We start from the raw sequence: 14335 nt of genomic DNA on the forward strand, positions 1-14335 counted from the left end.
GCTCCAGAAAATCATGCCATGCTGTGCCTTTTCTTCCTAGGGACAAGCTGGCCTATGCCACTACACAGGGCACCCCATAGGGGCATGGGAGATGTAAAAACACAGACTGTGAGGTGCTTTTGCTCAATTCCAAAGGGGTTATGTCATTTGGCAACTAAATCCTTGTATGCTCTCTGATAAAGGGAATTTTAGAAACAATCTACTTTTGTAATAAATCATCTAATGAGCATAACAAACCACTCCACAGTGTAAATTTTATGCCAGGATAAACAAACTGCAGGTGGGGCAAAAACCGGGCCAAGCCTCCCCTGTCCTCTGAGTGAAGATGTGTTGGTCATGGAACAAACCACTGTCCACATGGGGCAAAGAGTACCCCAGACCCAAGCACCAAGGAACTCTCTTTTTCTTTAAACAATTACCCAAATAAATAAAGAGTGGAAAACCTTAGCAATGACCCTTGAGTAGATTTTGACCCAGTTATCCTAACAGATATCCCGAGTGAATTCTTACTTTTAGCAAGCTATTGTTTTAGTGGCTTCAAAGATCAGAAAAACCAAAGTATGGATTGTATATAGGAGCCCCCGAGTATGCACAAAGGAGCCACATGTCTAGAACCCACTGACAGGAAACATTTGTATTTTTCACTTCCTGATTTGAATCTTTGTGTTAAAACCCAAGTGCTCAGTTCAGTAACATCCAGGCTGAGCTCTCAGTTCCAGCAAGAAGAGACTGTTCTCCTTTTATCAACTTAATATTGAGATAAGACAAATAAGAAATTCTAACTTAGAGGAGTTAAAACTTACAACTTAGCACATCACTGATCTGCACATGAATATGGCTTCGTGTCTTCTACAGAGTGATTTGCCTCCATTATTCTCCACGCTACTGAGGCAGAGTCCCACACTGAGCTGGAGCCCACCAATGCTGGGTAGCCTGGCTAGTCATCCAGCTTGCCCTTAAGACCCTGTATCTGCCTCCTGAGTGTTGGATTACAGGCAGTCACCACACCCACCCAGCTTTTATCTGGGTCCTGGAAATCCAACTCCAGCTCTTATGCTTTATCCCGAGACATCTCCTAAGACCCTCCTGCTCGGTCTTCTTTTAAAAAGGTCTATTAATGGTTCTCCCATGGCCAGGTATCTAACCTCAAATCTTTTCCTCTTCGGAATAAAGGGAAACAAAAGGGGAGTTTTGTTTGGCTTATTTGCCAGGGTGGCTAGATGTGATCTGTCTCCAAACTCAGATTACCTTCAGGCTGAGAGTGAGATGGCAATCACCAAACCTGGGTTTATTTCCCAGAAGAAACTACAGGATACCAGAAAACACAATGGAAGTTGGGGCTCTCACTTCTCCACATTTCATCATTGACATTCTAATTTTGCACTGTAAATGACATAGATGGTATGTCATGAATGTATGTGGGAACTAGTATTTATTTTGATCTTGGAATGAATATGAAAATATAAGAGCATTTAGAGACAGAGGCATGGCATGGCATGTACTAGCAAAAGCACCCTCTCTCTAACCTGAAAGTGCCATCTCTCTACACGTGAAAGTGCAGAAAATGGCCAGTATCTGACCTTTCTGTCATTGAACTCCATAACTGCCCAGGCTGGGCCTCCAAGAATTTGTCTGAAGATAGGAGCAAAGGAAAGGGAGAGGAGATCTGCATGTTTTAAACTGAGAGCTCTTGCTGTGTTCACGATGGAGATGGCACATGCACCCTCACCATACCTTACTAACACACCAGGCCTGCTCACGGTGATACCCTGTATCTCCAAGGCTCAACAAGTGACTGCCTAACTGCAGCCAGAGATTTTTATGGCATTTGGGTTTCTTCAGGGCCTTTGGAATAAAGGGAAACAAAAGGGGAGTTTTGTTTGGCTTATTTGCCAGGGTGGCTAGATGTGATCTGTCTCCAAACTCAGATTACCTTCAGGCTGAGAGTGAGAACACAGGGAAGTCCTACAGCACTGAGAGGCACCTCCAGCTACAGAGCATTTAAAATATATATATATATATATATATATTTTTTTTTTTTTTTTTAAACTACATCCAGAATGAAAGTTGTTAAAGAAGGAAGGCTCTGTCAGCACTACAAGGTGGAGGTGCCCACTGTTTTTCTTTTTGGCTTAGGGCAGAAACACATTTTTAAAAGTTGCTGCTGCTGTTAAGGCTGTTCCATTTTCTGGAACTGTGCATTTTGTTATCAGTAACAGGTGATCTCAAGGTCTGTTCAGTGACCCATTTAAAGCAAAGGTCAGTGCTTAGGAATCTAGGACCGTTTGCAGAAGTGGCAAGTGACTGCATTTTCTTTTTAGATTTCTATTGGCTTGGCAGAGGCATGGCATGTACTAGCAAAAGCACCCTCTCTCTAACCTGAAAGTGCCATCTCTCTGCACGTGAAAGTGCAGAGATGCAGAGATCTAATGATGCCCAGACAGCCACAGTCACTCACTTCCTGTCCCACAGGGGGTCCTAACACCTACAGATAGCCTGAAAGGTGAATCTAAGGACATCTCCAGAAAAAAAAAAAGAAACTAGGAAAAGGAGGCTTCTATAGGAAGCCACGGGAAAAGAACTGACAGCTTTTCAGCATTTGTACACCACTTGATGCTTCATGACGCCATACACTGACACCTTGATGGCAACTGTGTCCTTCCCCCTTCATTAAATGACAGCAGCTATCCTGCACGTTCTGAGAGGAGATGTACCTGATTATTATGCACAGGAACAGTAAGTGGTACTAAGGGGCAAGTGAGGCTTTACAATCATTGGGTAGAATCCAGAAAATAAAATAGCTTGAGGATTACTGAGCCATAGAATATTTTATTAAAAAACAAAACAACAACAACAACAAAAAAAACATAGACCTTTTCAATTTGCATAAAAAGGATCCCCGAAAGAGCAATGAGTGCATACGTAAAAGTACGTGATTTTTTTCCTTTTTAGATTTTATTCTCGTATCACCGTAAGCATCTGTAACAGCCACCACATTTTGGCCTAAAGCTCCGCGGCACTAAGTAGATCCCTGTTACTAGGCAGTAGTGACACATAACCCTCTCCAAAAGCGCCCCTCTACTCACTTCCCTCAGCCCTATCTCCGTCTCTGTGAATGTGCCACTTGTCTTTCTGTGCCTGGTTTATTTCACTTAGCCGAGCATCTTCAAGGGTGATGATCTCTGTTGTAACATCTGGCACAAAGGGGTCACTGAACTCCCACATCCTAGAATTCCAGAATCACAGGGAATGCTGGAGCTCTAGGCCAGTGCACTGCTCCAGGACAACAGGCAACTTGAGATGGAAGCTAGGAATGTGACACAACCCAAAATTTAGGACTTCCTTAAAATATTAGGGGTTATTTCTTTTTTGCTGTTTCGTAAGTTGATCATGCAGTTCTTGAGGGAGAACTATCAGAATGTCAAAAAGGTTGGCCCTGCCTGCAGGAGATGGTGTTAAGAAAATAAAAGAGATTTGTGTTTTACAAAGGGGCAATAAACCCTAAGCAATTTCTAACCCCCAGAACATAATAAAAGGCTAAAGAGGCCAGAGTTCTCACTAAACTTGGATGAATTCCTAGGAAATGCATCTGTAAGAGGCTATTTGCTGTGAGGAAGTTGGAAGTACCCTTCTAGCCTCCTTTGAGGTGAAGATGGTAAATAGCTAATTAGTGTCCTCTGTACACTGTTTCACTCACCTGAGAGCTGCCTGGTCACAGGGTGGGGCTTCTTACTTGGCTGAGAGCCTTGTCAATCATGTCCACACCTGCTACACGTAGAGACTGCCAAAGTGTTTCAGGCCGGAATGAACCACATCAAAGGCTCAGCTCACTGGCACATTGGGAGGCCAGACATAGAGGCAAGGTCCAAGCAAAAGCCCCAAGAGACCAGCCTGGGAGGTCTGAGTTGGCCATGCAATCAGTCCTATGGAGCCCTGGGTGATCATGGGTGTTCAGTGGTAGGTAGCTAGTATTCTGCAGAGTCTAAGACATAAATCGTCTTCTATAGGAATCTAGCTGTGCCTCCAGCCGGAACTAGTCATCCAGTCCTGGCTGGCATCAAAGGCTTTGGTTTAAAGATTCTGAGAAAAGACTCGTAGGCTGGGCTTGGAGCAGATAAAGCCTGCAGGAGCGAAGAGTACCACTTTAAATCTCTAGCCCCTATCTGAAAGATAAGCTCAGAAGGGTCCCTTCTACCCTATTCTACATACTTGTGATCCCGGAAGGAACATCACGTCACACGTGGATGGTGGTCACTCTTCCCTTCCTCATTCAGTAGCACCCAGAGCAGAATGTCCTGAACAGGCAGAGTCCATGAAGAGAAAACCCGCTCCACCTAGGCATGGCCTGGGTTCAGCATGCTCTGTTCCACAGCTCTGCTGGCGTCCAACTGTTTCAGTTTAGAGAATTTCAGAGTATTTCAGAGCCTTGAGCTAAATTGTGCCCAGATGCCCCAGGGCGACGAGGACTTCACAAGAAGTCCTTTGCTAACTATGGAACTGCCTACAGCTCCTCAATAGATAGCCTGTGTCCTGGGCAGCTCCGCTCCCTCAAAAAGGAGCCTTTGCAGAGCCCTTGGGGTTCTTTATATGAGACACAAGACACCAGCAGGAGCATTCCTCCCAAATAACTCAGGGGATAGCCAAAGATGAGTGAGTATGCAGAGGCAAATGTGGCAAGAGCACACAATACAATGGAGGACAGTCAGAAGATAGCCTGAGCAAGAAGGGGAAAAAACTTCTGTTGCGCCGCCCCACAAACTTCTGCTTACTTCCTCAAGGGATCCTGGCTCTTGGCTTATTCTTCAGGTGAGGAGTGACAGGGCTACCATTAAAGAGTAGGAAGAGCAGGGCGTATAACACACACACCTGTAGTCCCAGTACTGGGTAAGTAGAAGCAGCAATGCTAGACCTTGAGTTCTGCCTGGGCTACACAAGAACCTGCACCCCAAATAAACAGAAAGTAACAAACAATGCCTTTAATTCAGGTACTTGGGGTGCAGAGGCAGGCAGATCTCTGTGAGTCTGAGGCCACCATGGTCTATGTAGAGAGTTCTAGTTCAGCCGCAGCGACAGAATAAGACCCTGCCTCAAAATCAAAACGAAGAAAATAAAATCCCACCAAAGAGACACACAAAGAACAACAAAGGTGTGGCACGGGTAGGTCAAGGGTTCCAATAATGGAGCCCTGACAGATGACTCACAAGGCATGCATCACTTACTAAAGAAATGCAAGCACAATTATGAATGACTTCAGACACACGGCTGTGAACTTTTGGAATGGACACTGTGTCTTCTGTTTCCGTTGTCTTCAAGTCTAAGAAAAGATAGAGAGAAGGAGCAGAGTGTACTTGAGACACCCACAGATCTCTCCTGGAGTCAAGTTCTCATTCAGAGTGGAGGATGGTTTTGTTATCTGGGTGGCAGGGATCTGCCTCACACTGCAGAGCAGCCATTGCCCTGATTCCCCTGAAGGCAGGGGTAGCCTAAAGTCTTCTTAATTTTTAAATACACCCTTGTTGGCAACCTTAGGAAACCCCGAGTCTTATGCACCTCTCAAATAGCCATTCTTCCAATACAATAAGCAAACAGGCTTTGCTTGGTTTAAAAAAGCACAACTACATTCTGCTTTCCAGGTTTCTCTGAATTTACATTGGGCCAAAGATGAGTTTCAAGCAATGCAACAGGACTTCAGTCCTCTTCCCTAGTTTCTTGGCCACCAGCTTAGAAGAAACAAAGTTCCGGTTCAGAAGTCTTTCATATCCAGGAAGACTACTGCTATTTCTAGCTCTTTTATGCTGCGGACTGGCTCCTTGGAGATGCTTCCTCTGTTTTGGGTACAGCTCAGAGATCCTGAGAAACAGTAGCGCTCAAAGGCAACCTTCGATTCCTCCATTTCCAGTCACAAATGTGAACTGTCCCATCTAGACACAGGTAGTGGCTTACAGATATGTCCTTTTTGCCTTTTGTTTCATGGTGGTAGGACCTTGCTGTCTCAGGACTTGGAGACACATGCCTCAGACTTCAAGGAGTTTTCATGCTTGAGTCTGAAGGCTGTACCGCCTCAGTCCCCATCTCCTTTTTAAAGGCAAAGATCAAGCTCTTTGCCTTTGCTTCAGAAAGTTCTGTTTCTCTGTTTCTGGGAACATCTTCCAGGGAAGACAGGAGCCATTGTGTTTGGAACCAGTTTTCTCCTTAAAAATATTTCCCCCAGGAGGAGAAAATTCTTACCCATGTATCATATTATCGATTTCTTCATGCAACTCAACTCCTATTTACCTAAGTGAACAAGGAGGGGAAAGGAGAATGAAAGGCAGCCACTAAAAAAAAAAGCCCTTTGTCTGCAACTCAACTTTCAAAGACTTCAGCAAGCTATCTGACCACTTAGCATCCAGATTAACAGTATCAATAGAAGCATGTCTCCCAGTGACTCCCTGGATTGTTACCTTGGTAACAAACAGAAGTGGAAAAGTTCAGTTCAGATGAGAGAGTAAGTCTGAGGTTTCTTTTTCCATCTACTTGTACCTGAAACTCTACTGTGCTAAGGGTGAAGCCATCACTGCTGGCTAGAGTCTCCTTTGAGTTTTTGAGACAGGGTCCCACTACTTAGCCCTATCTGTTCTGGAACACACTAACTAGACCAGGCTGACCTTGAACTTACAAAGATCTGCCTCTTCCTTCCGGGTGCTGGGATTAAAGGTGTACACCACCACGCCTGGCTGCCTGGCTTACTGTAAACACTAAGAAAGGACACGAAGTGAAGACAGTACAAAGTAAACAAATCAGCTTTGTTCAGGTTGTGTGTCAAGGAAAAGCCTTCGTGAGGGTCTATAGTGAGATTTTTGTCCACTTGCCTTCACTATGATGCCTTACAACACCGCAGATCTTCCAGGGACACTACAGAGTCAGTCTGACTACAGGCTCCTCCCCTGCTGAGCGCCAGGGACTATCAGCGACCACAGAAACACAGAGACAGGAGAGATCCAGTTACCTACGGTATGGTAAAGGTGATTTCTACATGACACTGCAAACCTTGTCCTTACAGTCCTTTGTACACAGCTGCTCACTAAGACCATCTAGTAAAACTCCCGCTTTCTAAATACAGCTGGGTGTTAGTAGAATATCTTTCAGTAAGCATGCTTAAGGCAGATTGCCATGATATAAGGATGATGGTTATGATTTCTTAAAAAATTTAAAGTCTGTCACACAAATGTCTAAGAATACTACTCCCAGCTGGGCCTGTTGGTACTCTCCTGTAATTCCAGAACTTGGGATGCAGAAGTGGGAAGACTGGGAGTTTAAAGTCAGTCCCAGTTACACAGCAAGCGCAGTTATCCAGGGGTCCATAAGAGCCTTCCTCAAAAACAAAACACACACACAAAATAACATTCAAGGTGCGAGACAGTATTTCTAACTGTGTGTGAGTTCCCCATCACTCTACAGAGAGTGGAAAGGAAGCAGTAATGTCTACAATCACACTCTTCAGCATGAGGAGAGAGCAACAACCAGTAGCAAATATAAGGACAAGGACCTGAGGATTTATTAAACAGTCAGTTTCATGCAATTTTTATTCCCTCAATTTTTAAAAAGATTTCTTTCTCCCTCTCTCCATCCCTCTGCCACTCCTTCCCTACTTCCCTCCCTACCTCCCTCTCTTCCTTCCTTGCTGAAAATGAGTCTAGGTAGGGCCAACGCCTTTTACTACTAGGCAATGTCTCCAGCCTTTCGATTGTTTCTGTGTGGGCAAAGGGATGGTAGCTCGAGGGTAAACAGGAAAGGCTCAGGTAGCCAACTGATTATTGTTTTGGGTAATTTCTACCAGAGACATATTATCCAACACTAATAACTTAAGAGAAAGAACACACACACACACACACACACACACACACACACACACTTGCACACACCCCTGACACCTGATGAGAAGAACTGCTAAAAATGAAGTGAAGCCTTTGGTTTTGGCTATAGTCTTACAGGTCGCCTATGGTAAGCCCGTTTTCATCAGCACTGTGCCGTTTGCCCAGACAGAAAGGAAGCCAATTATCTACTCAAGGTGGAGCTCCCATCCACACTGAGGCAAAGAAGTAAGCCTCCAAAAGAATGAATAGGTGGCTAGTCACAAAAACGTGGGGAAGATAAGGGGAGACAAGGCCGTGGCTGGTTCTGACAGAGACTCCTTTGTAGTGGAGGCCAGCGATATGCGACTGATACCTGGCTGCAGAAGAAAAAACTACCCTTGGGTCCTCAGGGACCTGCCACCTTCAGCAAAGGCTAGGAGCGAGCTCACAGAGCAAAGAGCAGACAGAGGCAAGCAAGCATCGAGGGCTTCCTGGGTCCTTCCATGAGCTGGCTCCGAGCAGGGCTGATCCTTCAGATCCCATGCCGCCCAGGCTTCCAAAGCATGCAGGCTGGAAGAGTCTGACAATCTTAGGATAAAGAGATCTTTCTTCTCAAAATGTAAGGAACATATGCTTTCAGACAGCCACCATTCATTATGAGACTGGGAAATTAACAGTAGAAAACCTAGCAAGGGTTTTTATTCAATTTTTAGGTTTATCGCTGTGTTCTAGAAAGAAGAAAATCTTTGTCACTTCTGTACCTTTTTGCAATAAGCAGTAATAGTTACTGATAAGGGAACCCTGTATTATGAAGAACACAGCCTGTTGAAAGAACACTGGATGCATGCATTCCCTCCCCCAGCCTCTCTACCACTTCTCCACAAATGGCCAGAGCACACATCCCCAGACCCTCAAACAGGAGAAGAAGAAAGAAAAGTGTCTTCATGCCTCTGTGTTGTCTACTCCCAGAAAAACGGCAGCACATACATGAGGTGCGGGAAAACGCAAAGACATGCAACTGTGGATTCGGAGCCACCAGAAGCCCAGCCCACTGTGCTCTCTCCCGGAGGGGTTTCAGGGTCAGTTTAGAAGTCCCACTACCACCTTCAGGGCAAATCCCTGCTTCCCTTTCTAAGGTCTCGGTTTTTGCATGACAGTCCTTGTCTAACATAATCTAGCCTATTTCAAGCCCTCTGTAAATACTTTAGTTCAAACTAACGGCAACCTCAAACAAAAGAAAACCACCAAAATGCTGCCAAGGTTGTGTAACCAATGATTTAATAATCTCTGTAAGGAAACATTTGCTTTTAAAACAGTCCCAAACGTGTAGGGATCATGATCGTGAGGGAGGGGGAAGAGAGCTTTAGTTTACAAATCAGAGCTGTGTATTCAAACACACCACACCTATTCCTGCCCCTTTCCCCTGAAACTTGCACCTGCTCCGCAGCCACAGTTCAGTGTATCCAAATTCTTCTGTCAGATCTACCTACAGGTGAGTCCCAGACATATTTCTCTTTCATCACCTCTTTTGAATTCAGGAGAGGGAGGGCACTCTGGTTCTATTTCTGACCACACTCTCTCTTTTTGTGTAATAGTGAGAAAATAGTCATGATCCTCACACCAAAAGGGACATTGTCCCTCCAATGTCACCCACACACAGACTGCCCAAAAATGACCACATTACTTGCATAGAAAATCACTACCATTTATTAAGGTACATATTAGATATGGGAGAGGGAAGGTGAGCCCCAAGAAGGAATACTGTGTGTGAGCCTTGTTCACACCCATTCCCACCTCCTATCTTGCTTCCCTACAATTGACCGCCTGGGACTGACAACTTGTACTGTCTCTGCTCCCTCAAGAGAAAACGCCTCACAATACATGGGCTCTGTCTAATGAGAAAAACCTCCTCACTGAACACGACAATGCAGCTGATTCCAAACCAAGTATGGTGTCCACATTTGTAACCAGCCACCTCAAAAGGCTGAGGCCAATTCAAGGTCGACCTGGGCTACACAGTTAGACACAGTGAGTTGCATGCCTGCTGCAGAAGGGCTTCGTAAGACAGCTGTTTTCACTGCACAGTAGAAGCAGATGCCAAGCCTACATGTCCCGCAACGTAGCCCATCTGCTTGTATTAGCTTCTACCTCAAAGCAGCCTCCATTTTCCTGACATACACCCTAAGCTTACCTTGCACGCCGAGGTTACCGGGGTGACTGTGTGTTTGTTTAGGGAAACATCTAACAAACTTGGTTCACTGACCCTCCATTCACAGAGAAAAGCATGCTCTGTCTGACAGAGGTAGATGTGTCTACACTAACCTCAACAAAATTTATATCTTCACCAAACACTTCCACAATTTCCTTCACTCTTTAACTTATGCACACTCATGTGAAGTTCCTACTGTGTGCAGAGCTCTATGGAAGAAGAAAACCTCTGTGATCATGGAGACAGCAGGCAACGTCACACAGCAGCCTGCCCTAGGGGATCATGGGAAGATGAAGGAGGTACTGCTAGATGGTCCAAGACAGCAGCACTGCAGCACTTCCCGAGAGGGTGGGGTGGGGTCAATGTGACTCCTCCTCTGCCTCCTCTAGAGCTGGCTGCCTGAGGAGAGGAAAGGAATTCATCCCAGTGGCAACCAGGGCAACTCAATCTGAAACTAATGAATGCTTGGCAGAAAAAGAAAAAAAAAAAAGAACCTTTAAAACAGACTTAACTTATGAGAAGGTGCTGAAAAGCAAGGGAACTGCATTGTGCCAGGAACCACAGCCAATTAAAGTCCAGAGAGCCCACACCATCTTTTTCTTTTCACACTATGGTTACATTTTAAGAAAGTGGTACACTGTGTATCAGAGGGAAACTGTGCCCACGTTAATTTAGGAGAGGATAGAGATGGGGCAGAGAGAGATGGTGGAGCACAAGTCAGAGCCACATGTTAGGAATGTTTGGGGACAGGTTGGGGAGGGGCAGAGCCCTCAGTGATGCTGAATCCAGCGTGGTTCTGGGGGTAGCATGTGCCTTAATGGTGACAGGGAGCCTCACTCACCTCCTCCATTGTGATGGTACATGATCCTGAAAAGGGAATGGAAGGAGACTTAGGCACCCAGAGGGAGAAGAGGCTAGCTTGAATGACCCTTAGATAACTAAGTCAGGTCCCTATACCATTGGCACAGGTCTTCAGACTCCTCCACAGTCCAAGGCGAGCCCTGCCGGGCAGCACCAAGCAGGGTGAAAGGAGATGTTCTTGTCTTAGAGGAGGAAAATTCAGTCAGGTGCATGCTCCAGGGACATCACTCTACCCCTAGGTAGGGCAATGAGAATGTGCTCCGAAAAGCAGAAGTGGCCTATAAAGATTAAGTGCCAGTTGAGAAAGCCCAATTCACATTTTGTCACATACTGAAATAATGCTGCATACCCTCTGATGTGGAAGGTGACACACACCAGGAAGATCATTGAGAGTTCAAAGTCATCCTGAGCTGGAGAGTAAGTTTGAGGATAGCTAGGCTACATGAGACGTTGTCTCAAAGAAAACAAAACAGCAATACAAAAACTTCATTTCATCTGAAATTAAAGGAGGCAGGGAAATCATTAAATATTTGCTTCCCCCCCATTTGTTTGTTTGTTTTTAAGACAGTGTTGGCTCTCAGTATCTCTGGCTAGCCTGAGGCGCATTCTGAAGTCCAACTTGGTCTCAAACTTACAATTCTCACCTTTAGCCTTATGAGTGCTGGGATTACAGAAGCACACCAATATAGCCCGTAGTTGTTTTCTGTGCTGCAGTTGCAAACCTGTCTTACACTGTAGATGACACTATTGAGTCTCAAAAATATAGATGTATATTAAAGATCACCCTTTTATTAAATGGTGTGTTCTAATTATAGAAAATATTTTCTTTTGCTCAGCTTACTAGTACCTCATGAATCTCTTGCTATAAATAGTGCTTTTTGCATTATTTTGCAAGGAAATAGCAAGTTAAAGGTGCAGGTAAGCCTAAATCAAAAGTTACAAATAGGCAATTTTAAATGTACTCTCAGTAAAAACACAGTAGCAACATAATAAAAATAGAACTGAGTGCCCCCTGAGGACTAACTGAGGAAAAGGAAACACGATATGAACGTGTCGGGGACCTGGAAAATCTGCTGGGCATGTAGGACAGGGCTAGGTCAGAGTGAATTACAGAGCAGAGGATATGACTGTTAAAGTCCAAGTAGCTACTGACAGGGGTTGTCAGAGAAAGCGTCTCTCTAAGAAATGAGATTTATGTTCAGCATTTAAAACGTCTCAAGTGGGGGAGAGACGGCTCAGCAGTGAGGGCGCTTGCTGCTCTTGCAGAGGACCTGGCTCTTTTTCAGCGTCCACATGGTGGCTCATGGCCATCCATTAACTCCAGTTCCAGGGAATCTGATGTCCTCTCCTGACCTCCATGGGCACCAAGCACAGACATGCAGTACATACATGTACTCTCGTGTAAAATAAAACATATAAATCTAACTTAAAAAAAAAATCTTAAATGTTCTTCATTGTGACCCCAGCATCAGAAAATGTGCCCATCCAAAAACTGTCAGCAGGTTATAGGCAGGGAGCTGTGATCTCTCCAAAACAACGTGCTCTCCCCCAGCAAATGGCACATTCCTTCCTTTTGCCCTGCTCTCTCTGCACCCCAGCAACCCAAGCAAGATGCCCCAGGGGGGCAATTCTACAGCATCTTGCAGAAGCCATAGCTCACCCAGCATAGTTCATCCCAGGTTCCCAATCAGTTCCACCCCAGGAGGTCCATGTCACAGAATCCTCCTGGCTTCAAGTCTGTGTCAAGCTGTCCCCTAGGAGGCTGCCTCCCACTCACTTCTCAATTATGAGGCTTTGAAATGATTATTGTCACAACTGTGAGTCCCATGCATCAAGAAGACATTCTGATTTTAAATTAATACTATCTCCATGGCCCTTGGCACCAACTAGCTCCCCAGACTGCCATCACTCTCCTCTATTATAATCAAACTAGTTGTCTAGGTTCAGAAGGACAAGGCAAACTTTTTTTTTTCAGCAACACTGCTTTTTTCAACATTTTTTTTGACAGTGTGGAGTTTCTAGTATTTCTCACTGCATTGTACACCCTAGGACAGCCAAGCACTTTTGATCCTTGTGTGTCAGGCTCCTTGGTGCCGGGACCATAGGTATGTGCTACCTTCCATGCTGAGCTTTAATAGTGACAATATACAACCATGGCAGAGTGGCTTAGAGACCTAGTCACGCGGCTAGGCATGGAGGCACAAGCCTTTAGTCCTTGGTGGAACTCTGTGGGTTCCAGGCCAGCCAGAGCTATACAATGTTTCGAAAAGAAAAGAAGGAAGCAAAACCTAGCCACAATTTATAGTACCATTTTTACGGGGATTGGGGGGAGATGTGTTCTAAACGATTTTTATGATCACAACCAGAACGTAAGGTGCAAATAATACAAACAAATAAATATAGAAGGGTACCTGCCAAGGCTGGTCCACCTGCGTCGGCTTACACAAGCATCTAGATTACAGAAAGACAGATAAGTAGCTACACTGAGCTTAACTCCAGATGGTATCTCTCTGCTGTCACCGAGCTCCAAAGTCCTAATGCAGCCCCAAGTCAAATAGTCACAAATAGTTTCAGCCCTTCCATATCATTATTTCATTAAGGCAAATGGCTGGGAACTGAGTGTATCATGAAAAAGCATTTTTACATTTTAAAGGAATAAATGAATATTCATAGCGTTTGCAGTTAAGTGAAAGGACCTCTAAAAAGATCACATTTACATTTATGAAGAATGTAGTGGAGTGCTTGAGTGCTTGTGTGTGTATGCATGCGTGTGTGTGTCTGTGTGTGACAGAGAGAAAGCTTAGAGCATCTACCATTCATTTATAATTTGTATTCTTTCAGTCAAGCAATTTAAAATAGTCTCAATATCTATTAATAAATTAATAATGGCTAGAAGAGAACCTTTTTATAAAACATCTTATTTAACTGTGTGTGTGTGTGTGTGTGTGTGTGTGTGTGTAGGTCAGAGCATAACTTTCTGGAGTTGGTTCTCTCTTTCCACCATGGGGGTCCAGGGATTAAGTTTAGGTCATCAGGCTTGGTAGCAACTGACTATGCACTGAGCCCCAGAACAGAACTCTTTATCCTCACTTAGCTCAAGCCAGAGCTGTGGTCATGTCCATCTGAATTTAGACTGCCTTCTCCTCCAGCCTCTTTGGCCACTCTGAGCCCAACAAGGCTACAGCCACCTAATTGGTGGTATCCACAGTAGCTTCCTACTTTGTTCACCCCATTCATCAGCTACAGGGAAATCAAAATTATATGTCAAATATGCATATGCAAGCACACTACACCCTTTTTTGTTCCATAGGGCTCAGGGTCAAGTCCAAACGTGTGCCCTGGCCAGTCCAGCCACCCTCACTTCCTGCAGGCCCAGCCCCAAACCCAGGAAAGGTGTGTGTCATTCTTCAGTTGGAATGTTGCATTCCAA

The 14335-nt window shown here is 44.8% G+C and overlaps 1 protein-coding gene across 3 annotated transcripts in view; it reads right to left on the reverse strand.

The window, feature by feature from the left end:
• Nucleotides 1-14335, reverse strand: part of Ankh (ANKH inorganic pyrophosphate transport regulator) — a 139666-nt gene that overhangs the window by 108775 nt on the left and 16556 nt on the right. For 2 of the 3 annotated variants that reach the window (XM_060380408.1, XM_060380407.1), the window contains exon 2: nt 5220-5314. The exons of the other annotated variant lie outside the window; for it this stretch is intronic. In XM_060380408.1, the coding sequence (XP_060236391.1) occupies nt 5220-5314 (95 nt within the window). The remainder of the gene's footprint in view (nt 1-5219; nt 5315-14335) is intronic. 3 annotated transcript variants of the gene reach the window in all.

This window comes from Meriones unguiculatus, chromosome 3 (genome assembly GCF_030254825.1).
Source record: "Meriones unguiculatus strain TT.TT164.6M chromosome 3, Bangor_MerUng_6.1, whole genome shotgun sequence".
Lineage (NCBI taxonomy): Eukaryota > Metazoa > Chordata > Mammalia > Rodentia > Muridae > Meriones > Meriones unguiculatus.